The 16,495-nt window shown below is 38.0% G+C and overlaps 1 protein-coding gene across 2 annotated transcripts in view; it reads left to right on the forward strand.

Moving 5' to 3' along the window:
* The first annotated feature begins 8,760 nt into the window (after window positions 1-8,760).
* grik2 (glutamate receptor, ionotropic, kainate 2) overlaps window positions 8,761-16,495 on the forward strand; it is a 344,433-nt gene continuing 336,698 nt past the window's right edge. Inside the window, exons 1-2 of one of the 2 annotated variants that reach the window (XM_067449374.1) lie at window positions 8,761-8,928; window positions 10,885-11,215. In XM_067449374.1, coding sequence (XP_067305475.1) covers window positions 11,092-11,215 — 124 coding nt within the window. In that variant the 5' untranslated portion in view covers window positions 8,761-8,928; window positions 10,885-11,091. Of the gene's footprint in view, window positions 8,929-10,485; window positions 11,216-16,495 lie in introns of those variants that run through there. The other variant, XM_067449373.1, reaches the window with a different exon arrangement.

Consider the following 16,495-nt stretch of genomic DNA (forward strand, 5'->3'; position numbering starts at 1 on the left):
TAAAACTTACAGGATATTCTTATAGTATGATGACCTCTTGTGTCAAAAGGAAAAGGGGCGGCAGTGGCTCAGTGGTTCATGTAGATTGTCTACAAACCGGAAGGTTGGTGGTTCGATCCCCGGTTCCACCTGACCAAGTGTCGAAGTGTCCATGAGCAAGACACCTAACCCCAAACTGCTCCCGACGAGCTGGATGGCGCCTTACATGGCTGACACCGCCGTCGGTGTATGAATGAGAGAGTGAATGGGTGAATGTGAAGCAAGATGTAAAGCGCTTTGAATTGCCATAGGGTCTGTTAAAAGCGTTATATAAATGCAGTCCATTTACCAAAAGTTCATCACCCCTATAAGATTCCTTTGAGTAGAAGCTCTGCATCTTGACTCTTTGCCCTTGCACGACATCTCACGCTATTTGAAAACATTTATACAGCCCTACATGATGCCCCGTCTGGACATGGTGGTGCCCTGTGGGATGTGGAGCTCCTGGGTAAAGGCCCAATCGTCCATATGGTTTATCCGGCCTTCTCGTCTGGACAGTGATTTTGCAATATGTTGACCATAGTAATCGCATATTTGCTGTACACTCTTAGAAGAAAAGGTTCTATATAGAACCTAAAAAAAGTTATGTCAGGCGCTATGTATTTGGAACCCCTAAAAGTTTCTATATAGAATCCTTTTCAATCAAAAGATCCCTTCCGGGTTCTTTGTAACCAGGAAAAAGGTTCTATATGGGATGTTTTAGGGTTGCATTCATTATCATTTGTTTTGTCCTTTCCGGATTAAATATTTCATATTATTGACAAACATTTCACTGCATTATTCAGTGTCATCAAATGATTTATGAATGCATGTGAATGATCACAAAATTCAGTATATGGGGGTTAGAAAATGTATATATTTATCTAATTTTATGTAGTTAATCAATATCACACGAAGAGTGCCATTTCAGTTTTTCTCCTCCAAAAATCAGCATGATTAAAATGTGATATTAAGTTACTACAACAGTTTAAAAACAATTATTTAATTACAAGTACAAAATGCTGCAGAATAATGTAATATATGAACGAATAATAGCCTAAAGAACCTTTGTGACAAAAGGGTTCTTGTCATTAGAGAACCTTTTTAGCGTAAAAGGTTCTTTGGAGTTGAGTAAAGAACCCTTTGGTTCTACCGGTATATAGAACCCCAATAAACCCTTTTTTTCTAAGAGTGTATACTTGAGTATGCTTCTGGTCAACACAAGATACAAGAACTTTTGGCAGTATGAGTTGCTGATCCATTTATTTGGAGATGTTGTTGATATTTGCAGAAATTCATCTTACATCTATCAGCCTCATTCTGGCCTGGGCTGTGGCAGTCGCTGACTCTTGGCAATGAGTGATCCGGAGACAGTAGCAGCAGGTACGCTTGCTTTGCACCTCAAATCTGATGCTTGTTTCTTTTGTCTTCTCAGGGTGTGAATGAAAAGCGGTGCTGTCCACTCCTCCGCTGTCCAGCAAGCATTCACGGAAAACAGCCGCTCACCTGTCAGCAGGCTTTCACATCTAAGTTCTGTTTTTACTTTTGTGCCTCTTCCTTCTGCCACTATAGATAGAGATGATAGCGCACACTTTACTTTACAGTATCTGAACTTGTGAGCCCGACCTTACGAAAATGCATATAATAGTAAGAGTGTGCAATCTTGTGGAATGTATACACCAAAATGAGTTTTCGCATGCATATGATATGCACTTTATTTATTATACATACGAACCCCCCACCCCACTACCCTAAACCTACCCATAGCATGTCATATACACGCCATAAAGTGCATATCATATGCACGCGAAAAACAGCGTATCATATGCACGCTAAACTCATTATGCCATATATATTCCACAAGATTGCATCGTACTATTGATACGCATTACCATGAGATCGTGTTGTACTTGCAGTGTAGTTACCCAAGAAAGTACTGGTAATATAAGGTAACTGCATGGGTAGGGTTAGGTTTAGGGGTGAGTTCAGGGTTAGTTATATATAACGCAGATATTGTATTTGCTATAATAAGTATGTACATGCAGGACAGAAATGTAAAATAAAGCCCTGAGATCGTGTTGCTACTAACAGTGTCCAACAGGGAAATTCTTTCCTTTACTGTACTTGTTCCTGAAATGTTGTGATTTGCCAAAATGTCCGTTCAATTTGTAGTGAAATTTGCAGTCAAGGATCCAAATCCAGGCGGAAATGGTACCGGTGTAAATTACTTTGTCTAAAACAAATGCCAAAGTGATGCATATCTCCAGAAAATAGAGACTCTAAGCTTTCAAATGGTCCCAAATATGACGTCAAAAACTCACTTCATTTTTATATTTTCCCCCAAAAAACAAAAAATATTTAGTAATTTTACTTATCTTGAAAACGCATCTTGATTTAAGAATATTTAGATATTTGGACTGGAAACAATAAAAACATCCTAAATGAGAATAGATTATTTTGCAGTGTACTTGAATACCTACTGTTATTGGATTTTAACTCATGCTTGCATATCTATCTCAAAGGTGCAAATAACTATGACGATATATTTTTTGTAACAACGTTATGGTCCGTTATGGTTAGTTTATCTACTCTAAACCAGCACAGTAAGAGTACCATGACAACTCTTAGGCAATGTGAGCAGGGAGAGAATATGCTGGACACAATAATGAAAAGGTTACAAAAGACTGAACGCACACGATTTCCCCCTGTCTAAAAACCAGCAAGCCTTACTCTATTCTCATAGACGCAGCACATTTATAATCTTGTGGGAATGCCACAAAATTCACAAATATCACAGTGCTTGTTTGTCTCATGCAATGTTTCCTCTGTAATATTAAGGAGGCACAATCCAGTAAGAATGACAGGAGGTCTGAGAGCATGGGCCGATCCAGTCTTCGCGGTAATCCACCTCCATCTTTGCTTGGGATAATAGGGGCGACCAGGGGCTCATTAAAGTCTACAGACTGCAGTGTATAAACTGCTGAAAGACCTTATTAGTGCTTCTCTAATTCAAAAAGCAGCTGAGGGATCTTAATAGGGATGTCACCATAAATAATTGGTGCGAACACGAGGCGTTCAAAACTAGAAATTAGTCTCGCACCACACAGGATCAGAGATAAGCCGCTTGTTGATATTTTCCCTGTTTACTCAAAAGACGAGAGATGGTAGAAATGTGAAAAAGAATCGCATATCACATGTTAGCTTGTGCTACACACACACACACACACACACACACACACACACACACACACACACACACACACACACACACACACACACACACACACACACACACACACACACACACACACACACACACACACACACACACACACGAAAACAACATCAATGATGCATAATTTATAGTGTTAAATAAGAAAAACACATTTCTGTGTCAGGACACTCATATTCTGGCAAATGTTTGCAATACATTTTGTAACATTTTTAGTTTTTAAGCAGTTTTTGAAAGAAGTCTTTGTAACGCTTTCTATGAAGCCCATGTTTATAATGAATTATAGCTCTGATTACACTTATATATAAGTAAGTATTACTATTCTATAAATATAAAGACTCATTAAGACCTATACTGCATTATAAGAACAGTTATAGTTACATTTATTTTATTTTTATTATTACTTATAAGTCATGCATTTGCTTATTATGCATTTTCCTAATCGTAATCCATTACACAATGATTTATCAGTATTAATACGTCAGCTGTACAATTCCATGAATGGTCATTTTGATTTGTTAAAATCTATATCTCCATATGCTTATAGCAGTTTAAAATGATACTTAAAAAACATTGATGCCGCAGTGTTTGTCGTGAAAATGCGTATCAATAATACGAGTCTGCAACGTGGTGAAATGTATACACCAAAATGAGTTTTTCGCGTGCATATGATACACACTTTATAGCGTATTATACACACAACCCCCCCCCCCATCCTACCCAATGAAAACTCATAAATGAAAAACTCATTTATGTGTATACATTCCACCACATTACACACGTGCATTATTGATACACATTCTCATGCAATCGTGTTTTTTCACATTTTTTTTTAAAAACCATTTGTATGAATGATTTCTGTTTGTTTTTTTGTCCATTATTTTATCACAGGAATTATTGTTCATTCGTGACGTTTACAGATATACAACTTAAAATTTATAATAAGCACATCTTCATAATTTCTTAACATTTGCTTCATTGCACCCCATTCTGTAAAGACAGAGTTGATGTGAACTTTTCTAAAAAGGAATGGCAAAAATGGTAAAAAAGAAAACCAGCCCCAGCCGACAGATCACCAAAGACACAATTCTACATTCCACAAAAAGTGTAATTTATTAGGATGGAAAAAGTAATTAAATAAAGGAGAAATGGCTTCAGGGTGCCTCAAGGCCAACATAATAAACGAAATAGACTTATAAATAAAACATGTATAAATGACCTAATCAGGGACAAAACTAAATCACAAAGAAACTTCCCTATCTCAATAAACAAATCACTAAGTCAAAATACCCCCCCCCCATATATATATATATTTTTTTTTTCTTAAAGAAAATTGTTATTTATATTGTATTTAATATGTGTGTGTGTGTGTGTGTGTGTGTATGTGTGTTTTCTTTTAAATAAACCCAGAGGTGTGACTTGTATGTTATTAGATCAATCAGATGTTCTGTCTATATATGTGTACAGTTATTACAGGCTTCTGGTGGCTTATTTATGGCTTTGTGTTCTATGTCTTATTGTTTGTTGCGCTGCCGGTGTGTTTCATCAGACGTGTATTTCTTCCTGTGGCAGATTAGGTGAATAATTAATTTCCTCTCCGATATGGTAGACTGGTTGTAATTAAAGAGAGAGGGGGAAAGCAATGAGACGCCTTGTCTCTCTCTCTCTCTCTCTCTCTCTCTCTCTCTCTCTCTCTCTCTCTCTCTCTCTCTCTCTCTCTCTCTCTCTCTCTCTCTCTCTCTCCCTCCCCCCCCCCCCCCCCCTCTCTCTCTCTCTCTCTCTCTCTCTCTCTCTCTCTCTCTCTCTCTCTCTCTCTCAGACTGTAGCTGGTGTGTCCTTTAGAAGACCCCCAGATCTGTCATGGTTATTTCACCAGCTCTTCTCTCTCCATCTCATTATTTGGACTGTCCCTCTGATCACGTCCTCTATGAGACCGGCCTGGTCAAACTCTCATTCAGGACGTACAGTCAGGGACGACATGCTTTGAGCTGGTCTGTGCTGGAAGGTGACAAGGAAAGTTGTTTTCTTTTCATTTTTGGAAATAGACCAGGATCACATATGTGTCTCAAATAAACAAGATGCAAGCCAGAAAACAAACTGGTGGATGAATGAACAAGTGAGCAAGCGAATGCGAGGAAAACACAGTGGCATACAATAAGAGGAGACAATTATTATAATGACAGGTTGTGTCCCTGTGGGGACCTAAACTGAGTTCCCCTTGAGGAAACAAGCTTATGAATCATACAGAATTAGATTTTTTAAATGTAAAAATGCTTGTGGATTTGTGTGATGGCTGGGTTTTGAGGTCAGATTAGTGTGTGTCTGGGCATGTTTTTGTGACATATCAGGACACAGATGTGTATAATGACATGGGTATGACACAGGTATTACAGGAGAGGGTGAAATATGAGGACATTACCCATGTCCCCACTTTTCAAAAGGCTTAAAAATCATACAGGAGGAGTTTTTTTTTAGAAAGTAAAAATGCAGAATGTTTCCTGTGATGGGTAGGTTTAGGGTGTGTGTGTGTGTGTGTGTGTGTGTGTGTGTGTGTGTGTGTGTGTGTGTGTGTGTGTGTGTGTGTGTGTGTGTGTGTGTGTGTTTGTGTACACGTGTATAATATGGTTCAATACACTTTTTGAAGCTGTTTTGTAGATTAATGGAAAAGAATGTAACAATGCCTGTTTGCAAGCTTAAACATCAAAATAGAAATGTATGAAAATGTATAGTCATTATAATAAAAATGAAAAATGTATATGGAAATAGGTAGCCTATACTTTTAGCGTAAAATATTGTTATAGGCTATGTTTATGACAATAATATTTTGTGTTTTCTTTTTTTATGTTTCTTTATGTTATTATTAGCCACTGTGTCTGGAGAGGCTCTCTTGAAGAATCATTATTTTGATTAAGTTAGAAATGGTAAAACATATATCCCATAATGCTGGTAATACCACTAATATAGCCTTATACTGTACACTCACCTAAAGGATTATTGGGAACACCATACTGATAGCATCTTGCAGTTGATGGAGATTAGTGGGATGCACATCCAGGGCACGAAGCTCCCGTTCCACCACATCCCAAAGATGCTCTATTGGGTTGAGATCTGGTGACTGTGGCGGCCATTTTAGTACAGTGAACTCATTGTCATGTTCAAATCAAACCAATTTGAAATGATTCGAGTTTTGTGACATGGTGCATTATCCGGCTGGAAGTAGCCATCAGAGGATGGGGACATGGTGGTCATAAAGGGATGGACAGGGTCAGAAACAATGCTCAGGTAGGCCGTGGCATTTAAACAATGCCCAATTGGCACTAAGGGGCCTAAAGTGTGCCAAGAAAACATCCCCCACACCATTACACCACCACCACCAGCCTGCACAGTGGTAACAAGGCATGATGGATCCATGATCTCATTCTGTTTACGCCAAATTCTGACTCTACCATCTGAATGTCTCAACAGAAATCCAGACTCATCAGACCAGGCAACACTTTTCCAGTCTTCAACTGTCCAATTTTGGTGAGCTCGTGCAAATTGTATCCTCTTTTTTCTATTTGTAGTGGAGATGAGTGGTACCCGCTGGGGTCTTCTGCTGTTGTAGCCCATCCGCCTCAAGGTTGTGCGTGTTGTGGCTTCACAAATGCTTTGCTGCATACCTCGGTTGTAGCGAGTGGTTATTTCAGTCAAAGTTGCTCTTCTATCAGCTTGAATCAGTCGGCCCATTCTCCTCATTATCCACGCTCAAAATTGCTTAAATCCCGTTTCTTTCCCATTTTGACATTCAGTTTGGAGTTCAGGAGATTGTCTTGACCAGGACCACACCCCTAAATGCATTGTAGCAACTGCCATGGGATTGGCTGATTAGATAATTGCCTTAATGAGAAATTGAACAGGTGTTCCTAATAATCATTTAGGTGAGAGTATATTTTTGTGTCCAAGTGCATTATTTCCTTTAAAAATACTTTGATAAATTAATTATTTTCTTTTATAAAACCTATTAATTTGACTCATTTTTACTACATTTAAGAAAACAATTTATGTTATGTTATGTATTTTATTTATAAGAATTGAATAGGCAATAACAGTAAAGATTGGTAATCGTTATTTTATATGTTCATGTGAGTTAAATTTGATGAGTGAAAACTGGGTTTGATGGAAATAGTAAGTTTGACAATAAGGTTTGAGTATGTGTAAATCTGTGGAGGGTATGATGAGTGAGTAAGGGTTTAACAAGAAGGTTCCTGAGTAAAAATCAGGGAATAGTGATTGAAATGGATGTTATGAACGTGTTTGAGAAAGAAATGAATGAGAGGTGATAAATAAAGATGGTACATGTTTGTAGGCTGTAAACTGAAGAATGTTTTATTTTTTATATCAGACCATTATTGTGGATCTGACCATTTTATTTATTTATTTATTTATTTATTTATTTATTTATTTATTTATTTATTTATTTATTATCTTTACAACTGTTTTGCATGGTATTCTTTTTCTCATGCATATGTTACCGCTATTTTAATTAATTTCTATGTAAAGTGAATTGCCATTGGGTATGAAATGTGCGATACAAATAAACTTGCCTTGCCTTGTGTCTGCGATGTAATCAGTCATCATTTTTACTCTAAATAAAGTCATAAAATGCATCACTAATTACGAAAGTGTTACCTGGAACTTCTAGTGATCTGTGTCATTATTTTAAAGTTAAAAAAACAACAAAAGCAAACTTTAAAATAATGGTCCAGATCACTAGAAGTGACCAGCAAACACTTGAGTCGAGTGCATCCTATGACTATATTCAGAGTAAAAAAAGACAAACACTTGCTCACATCTCAGACTCATTAATGTTGTGATTAGTAATGAATTAGTAATTCTTTATCATTTCTCATACTTATTAGTTCTTAATGATGCCAGTCTCATTCAGTAATTATTGATTACCCAATAAGGAACTATATCAGTCCTAAATTTGATATTACTTATTGATTATTTAATCTTGTCTCTATATAAGTTAATAGTCTCATTAGTCCTGCATTCCTTCCTTCATTATTCTAAAGTGTTACCAGTTTTTTGTAAGTTTTCAAACTTTTTTGAAGCTTTATTTGTCAATTACCCATATATCAAAAATGCTGCTTACGTCTTTTTGAGGATATATAGCCTACAGGTGGTACAACCACAGTATACACACACCACACACAATATTAGGTTGTACCGCCTGACACAAAAACAGTCCAAAATGAATTTAAACCATTGATGTTATTTAAAATATGCATTCGTTTTGAAAATATAAACAAACAAACAAAACAAAACAGCACATTGTTAAAGCTTTATTTGTCAATGACCCATATATATCCTATTTTAAAAAAACAAAGCTTAAGTCTTGTTGAAGATTGTCTTTTGCTGTCACTACGGCACGAGATTATTGTGACATCACAGCTGGAAGCTGCGCGTGCCGTTTCCATCAAAGCGTTTCCTTCATAAATGTTTAGAATGATAGCCAATATCCCGTCATATATCGATTAAAACACAGATTAGTGTCTGTGGCGCTGTGTGTCTTTAAGCGGGATTGTGTTCGTCCGACAGGAGGCGTGTCTCCTCCACAGAGCCCGAGCATCTGAACACATGAGCCGCGGCTCGCGCTGTACTCACTTCATCAGCCTCAGCCGCTCTCCACATCCGAGGTAAGGCATTTCTTTCACCAGCACCACACACCCGCGACGCTTTTACAGTTATATCTCATGCGGACATTTCAAACTCTGAGGTCTGGCTGGAATTTCACAGCTCGGGGAACAGTTGATTTGATCTGACTGCTGCATGTGCTTCTTTTTTTAATTAATGACTAATGTAACAATTATATTGAACTATATATATATATGTCCTTGACAAACACAGAAAAAGAAAAAGAAAAAAGGTTTGTGTTTGTGGAGTTGTAAAAGCCTACCTTGTTTATTTTCTTTTGGATCTCCTCTTGATTGCAAAGAGGGTTATGATGACGGGTAAGTTATTAAAGCATGTTGAGACCCCGGGTATACGTTTAAAATGCACCGCCCCTCACACACACACACACACACACACACACACACACACACACACACACACACACACACACACACACACACATCTGTCATGAGGTCGAAGAAGCATCACCAAGTCATTAAATATGCCAGGAAATAGTGTGTCCGCTATTGATGCCTCACTCAATTACTTTTGTGCTATCACTTATGCAAACATTTCATTTCGGACTCTTCGGTCTTCTGAATATTGGAGAAGATACACACATAAAATCCAGAAAAACTTACTCTATGCATAGCAAACATGATGCTTCATATAAGACGTCGGAGTGATTCGTTTATGATCTAAACCGACACGCGTTTATCAATATATGGAATGATCTACATTTAAATAAGAATATAAAAACATTTAAATAAGAATATATAAAAAAAAAATTGCAGACAAATACAGGATCCATCTCTTAAATTGACTGGATGGAAATATTGTATTATCAGTGCAACTAATTTAGCCTGTATACAATACTTGGTCAAAATCGCATTGGTCCATCTGACAGGAGAGTGTGTGTTCGTGCAGCTGATGCCGTGTAAAGTGGTGTGAATGCGGGGAAATACAGTGGTGTGTGTGTGTGCGTGTGTGTGTGATGAGGAGGCTGTGCTGTCGCTGTCCGCGGTGCTGAAAGACTCTCTCGAGCTCAAGGCGGGCTATTCTAGTGCTCATCTTTAAGCCTATGTTGAAAGTAGGGACACCTTCGAGGTCTTTTTAATTGAAGCTGTACAGGACTCGTCCTCATTAGGCCCAAGCTTGGTTTCAAAGGCCCCCAGAGTTCAAAGAGCACCATATAACCCGCAGCTGTCTTAGACATTTAAAATATTATTCTTAATATTTGTTTTTATTTGAACGATAAGAACTTTTGAGCACGCGCGCGCACGCACGCACACACACACAGGCGGATTGCATGGGTTTACAGTGTAATACGATAAAATCGGCTACAGTTTACAGTTGAATAGTTTTTGATATATAAACGACTATTATAATACAGTTATAATCACGATGGGTAGTATGGGGTCTCCTTTCAGAATAAGCATTCCTCTATCTGACGGTGATTATATAGGTTATCATATTGTAGCAGCAATGTCATGAGTTTATGCCGACTTTTTTTATTCTTTTCTCAAAGTAATCGCCGTTTACGATGTGAAAAAAAGATGTTATTCCCATTTATACGAAAGCACGTGCGATGTAGGGGTCAACTATTTATTTGATTCTGAAACTGTGTGAAAATATCTTAGGCTACTGTGCGAAACGCTCGAGAGAGTACAGGGAGCTTATGGACAAACTGCTGCGTTTTATCTGTTTTATCGCGCCATCTGAACACGCACGAGCCACGCGCAGCGCTCGCTCGCTCTGAGACGTGAAGCGTGTTGGAGTAGGAAAGGGATGTTGTGAGTGGTCAGCGTTGCGCGCGCGTTGCTCTCGGCTCGACGTCAGTGTGAGTGCAGCAGTGCAGTAGACGGCACGGCACAGCACGCGCAGATCGCGCTCGTCGCTCCCGCTTCTGCCTGCCGCGCGTCAAGCGATCCGCTGCTCTAACTCTCGCCACTCATCCCCGTGTCGCTCCGCTCTTTCAGGCCAGCCGCACATGGATTTCTCCCGGATTTCCCCTCTCTAACATGGACGCCCGCTCGGAAGGCTTCTCCTTTGCGCAGTGAGACGGACACGCGGAGCATCGCCGATGGAGTGTCTTCTTCTGTCTCAGTGACCATGCCGTGATCACACCGCTGACAACACAACAGCAGAAACAAGTGGGAATCTTACGCTCCATCCAGAGGAATGACATGCAGTGCATCGCAGGCTTCATGAAGATGTGCTCTCCTCTGGTCACTCAGAGACGGCTGGGGCTGTTGCTGCTCTTACTGTGTGTGGGATATTCTCACGGGATGCCACATGTGCTGAGATTCGGTAAGAGCCTTTTAAAACACATCTCAGTTATTACGGATGCCCTTTCCGCGAAGCTCTCGCGGTTGTTGATCTTATCCACAGCTTTGAATGTCAAATGCGAGACGCGTGCCTTACTCAAAGAGTTCGTGCATGTTTCAGCGCGAATGTGCAGGGAGCGAACTTTTCGAGCCCCGTCACACGTGCAAAAGTTGCCTACAGGTTGTGACGGTTGGAATTTCATATCGCATCTCATGCATAAGTTTCTCTTCTTCCATATTGTTTCTGAATGTTTTATGAGGAGAAAAATATCGGCTGTGAGGTTTGCAATGACTGTTCATGCCTAAGGTTATAAACATCGTTCTATTCTATTCTATTCTATTCTATTCTATTCCATTCTATTCTATTCTATTCTATTCTATTCTAGTGTTTAGTTTAAGAAAGCACACATTATTCATTTGATACAGTGTCTATTCAAGTTTTGGATTGTCTTTATCATTCTATTCTTATTCTATTCATCTGTTCTATTAATACTTTCTATTCTATTCATCTATTCTATTAATGCTTTCTACTCTATTCTAATGCATTCTATTCTATTCTATTCTATTCTATTCTATTCTATTCTATTCTATTCTATTCTATTCTAGTGTTCAGATCAGTGCCTGTTTGAGTGTTGGATTGTCACTCTCATGATCTCCTAAGGTTTTTAATGGTTATAACTCATATTTTAAACATCACAGGGAAAGTTAGACGTGATTTAGTGAAGGCTTTCACTGCATAGATGTTCTCCTGCATGTTGCCAGTAGCAACCGCTTAACGAATGCTTTGAGGAAGGCCATCCGAGCTCAGCCTCACCTCCCAGAACTGAGTCACAAGCGCTTTCTTAATGGAGTCGAAGGTTTAATGGGAGCGAGTGTGTTCGCTTCAGCCGTATTGTGGGCCACAATGAAAGAGGAAATGTCTAAAAATTGTCACTGAATGCTGGTGCTCTCTGGGGTGAGGCCTGTCCGATGTACTCCTTTCCCAGCCTCAATCAATACAATCAAATAATGTCAAATACACCTCAGGGAGATCCATGCGTGGCCCACGGGGCTTCCTTTAATCATGTGATGTAATAAGCTGCTCTTTCTCACTCCAGGACGCCAGTAGACACTTCACACAATCACACACCAGCAAGCCGGAGCCTTCAAGTCCTGTTTCCATAACTGATTTCTGCTGCCTTAAACTGTGGAACTAATGGAACATAATGGAGAGATTTTCCAAATTTACTTTATCATTACTGTGCATGGTTTGCAATTAGCAGAATGAGTAAGTACGCGTTGCGCCACGAGGGAATTATTTCAAGCCAGCAAACAAACATTCACAGTTTTTGCGCTTTAATTGTTAGAGTGTGTTTCTGTGACTGTGTAAGAAGAAAGCAGTGTGTGTTTAGCCTATGCTTTATGTTGTTACTGTACTCAAACTGCAAAATGGTTTCTAAATATTGCAACGAATCATATCTTATCTTCTGCTTTTTCATTAACCAGGCATTTAATCGTCATGGCTTTCTTAAAAATAGTAGCGGCGATGTTAATTGGCAGAGATGCGCAGATATGTTACGCTTATTATTGTTCATGCTGGCTTTGTTTCTCATTATACTCTGTATGCTGATATTCACCGCTGAGCGCTTGGCTGTTGAAGGAGAAAAAAGAAAAAAAAACAGTGCGGCAGATTGCATTTCCCTCAGTTCCAGTAGGATATTATTCTTGTGTGTGTAAGTGGCATAGGCTCGTGTGCCTGCGTTATAATATCATCTCCGCTTAGGTCTAAAAACGGCGTGATGTTGAATCAGATGAGGGAGAAACTGAACGAGTATTACTGTCTTTCGCATGTGTCATCACATTCTCCGGCCCTGCATTAGTAAAGCAGCTGTGTGTGACAACATCTGGCTCTCAGCCACCGTCCCACCGTCCTCTGTGCCTTCAGCTGCCCTTCTCACACACTCACACACTCTTCACGTCACCACTGGAAACACTCGCTCCATATATTCCTAAAATCATATTGAATGCATGTACATCTAGACAATCGAATTTGTCATTTCTAAGGAGGATAGGTTCTGTAGCATGCATTTTTAAAATGACTTCGACTTTACTTAAAGCCTTTATATATAATGCATTACAAAAGTATTTTTAATGCTTTATGCCTTGTAATCCACCTTATAATGCAGTGTACGGTCTCAAGAACGCATTATAATGCTTATGTCTCACATTTATGAAGTATAATGCATGACAACCAATTCAGATGTAACTATTAATATGCAAATGTGTATTATGAATACCTTTATAATGCATTATATATAAAGGCTATATTTCTTTTATTTGAATAGGATGGTTAATTAGTTCTTGATGTCCTGACTTATGTTAGTTTTTCTTTCATTTGGAAACATTGCATCTTTGAACAGATAAAAGTGAGAAAAACACCAAGTTACAAAATAGAAAGATGATGTTTTAGAGAATATTTTGTTTGTTTGATTTCAAAAATATCCACTCCATGAACATCATAAATTATTTATGCTCCGTGTCTTTCTGTGCACAATATTATAGTAGACAAGAACATACATTTAATTAGCTTTCTGTGTATGAGAATAAACCAAATAAACTGACAGCTAACCAGAAGCTGAATAATTCTTTAGTTGGTAACACTTTGTTTTAATGTTGCCGTGTTACTGTGCACTAAAAATAGTTCAGGCCCTTCATAGATATGACACATTTAAATTATGTTCACTTTACATAAACATATCTAATTTTGATACAATTTAATTTAATTGTGTTCAGTCAACCTAATATATTTAAAACTGAAGTTTACTTAATTAATTTGTGTTAAAACTACATGGAATATTTGTGCTGACATAACTAACTGGGCAGTGGATCTGTAAAGGGAAAGATGGTGTTAGTTAATGTTAGTGTTTAATGTTTAGAGGAGTTTCTGTAATGTTTTTTTCATTTTGTGGTTCCCATTATGCTGAAGGGCACTCAGATGTCTATGCTAATGTCAGGAGTTACACCAGCCTTTCCTTGAATTTTCATGATATACATTGTGTATGATGATAAAAGTTTGACACGTTCAAAAACAATCATGTTATAAGTATAAAAATATAATTTAAACTGTTTTAGATAAAATTGAGTTGGACCAACTCAATTACATTTCAATGCATGAATTAGACTTTTATGATTTGGGTCTACACATATTTATTGGATGGAAAACCTGCCTTCAATTAAATTGAGTTTGTCCAATGAGTTATTTTTTTGAGTGTGTAAATAAGGGTAAAGATTAGGGTTTGGTTTAGCGTTAGCTGCATATAATTACGCACAATTAATTATTATAGTAACGACATGCAACGTGTAGCAAGAACACTGTAAATAAAGTGTAACCTTTTTGTGTCCTCAGCATTTGGAAGTTGTGTTTTTACTGTCCGATATAGATGGCCATATACACATTGAAATAAATCGCTCCTTAGAGAAGAAAGATACAGCGGGCTGCACTGCCTTTGACAATGAACTCACTTACAAACATTAACACTGCTGTGCCAGAGAGAGAAACAAGAACCGCTAGAGCTGATCGGGTTATAACACAACATAAACTAAATCAAAATAAAACGCTGTCTGCTCAAAGACAATACAATACACCGGGGCACTCTTAATGAGCTCAGCCAGGCTATCAAGACACTCAAGTCTTTCTCCCTAATGTGTGTGAGGAGCGCAAGGGCAACGGCATTTCAGAAAATCAAAGCTTGAAAAGTGCTCATGCTAAATATTTTATAAAATTAGTCAAAATCTGCTAGGGGTAGTTAAATGTAACAAGTCATCTTTTATTGGAATATTTATCACATTTTATCAAAGTTTGACAAGCACAACTGAGAAGATAGTGATCAAACTACATTTAATTGCTTTAAAAATGTCCGTCAAAACCAACACATGCTTGATGGATGTTCTTCAGTGAAGTTTTTTAGTTTAGCTCCAGCGTGAAGACTTTCATTCAGTTCCCTGATCATTCCCAGTCCATTCCGGCGAGTGAAGAACTCGCGTGCGTTATGTATTATGTATGTTATCATCTCTGACAGACGGCACGTTGAAGCCGCTCAGGCCGCCATTTTCTCCCTCTTCTTGAAAAGTGATGACTACCTTCAGTAGTTTGGGGCTTCCAGGGTTTTGCTTCTCATAAATGCTACTGTATATTGTGCACATTATATTCTGACAGACATCGATGTTGTGGCGATCAAATTATGTGGTTTTGAAAAGAGATGAATGGTCACACTTTAGTATAGGGAACACATTCACTATTAACTACAACATTTGCCTCAATAAAGCTTATTAATAGTTAGTACGGTAGTAGTTGAATTTAGGTATTGGGTTGGATTGAGGGATGTAGAATATGGTCATGCAGAATAAGGCATTAATATGTGCTTTATAAGAACTACACTGCAAAAAAAAAAAAAAAAAAATCATGTCTCCAATTAAAACATGTCTAGTGACTGATCAAATCTAAATGTATCAGTTGGCCAAATTGTATTTCTGTAAATTGATGCAATTTAATTGAACTGAAACTGAAATTTTTTGATGTGATCAGTCACTAGAACATTTTCAATTGGAGACCTGATTTTCTAAATAAATGTTTGACAGTGTAATAAACAGCCCACATCCTAGTAATATGCATGATAATAAGACACTAGTTAATAGAGAGAACTGAACCCTAAAATAAAGTGTTGCCCTGTGGGATTGTACGGTAATAATGATTTATTACAGTGAAGTGATTGATGCCCATGAGTGAGTTATGTCGATGTGATGTTTATAGTTTTAATATTCTAACCGAAAGCCAGCCTAAATTGACGGACATGATAACACGCGTAAGGGGTTAACTTATGTTTGATTTTTGGGTAATTCAAATAAAACATGCTGGAGATGTTCTAAGATTATTTGATGTTTTACTCCGAGACATTTAGCTGTCGCAAATTCGTTGTTTTTTTCACCAGGAAAGAAGTGGATTTGAAGTTGTTTTTATTGTATATTTTAGAATTTTTATCTCATTTAAACCCATGAAAATGCATATCCTGTTGTAAATGAGAGCCTAAAATATTTTTTTCCCCATTATTACCCCTTAGCAGATTTGGACTAAAATCAATTAAATGAACCTATGGCTGCGACTACATTAATCAAGATACATTTGAAAGCAGTCTAAAAGTCGTAGAGCTGACCAGTCATTTGCTCTCATGACCTCCATGTGCAGGCCTGCTTCATCCAGGACATACGTGACCTTGGCAGACAAAGG

Source organism: Pseudorasbora parva, chromosome 7 (assembly GCF_024679245.1).
Source record: "Pseudorasbora parva isolate DD20220531a chromosome 7, ASM2467924v1, whole genome shotgun sequence".
In the NCBI taxonomy this organism is placed as follows: domain Eukaryota; kingdom Metazoa; phylum Chordata; class Actinopteri; order Cypriniformes; family Gobionidae; genus Pseudorasbora; species Pseudorasbora parva.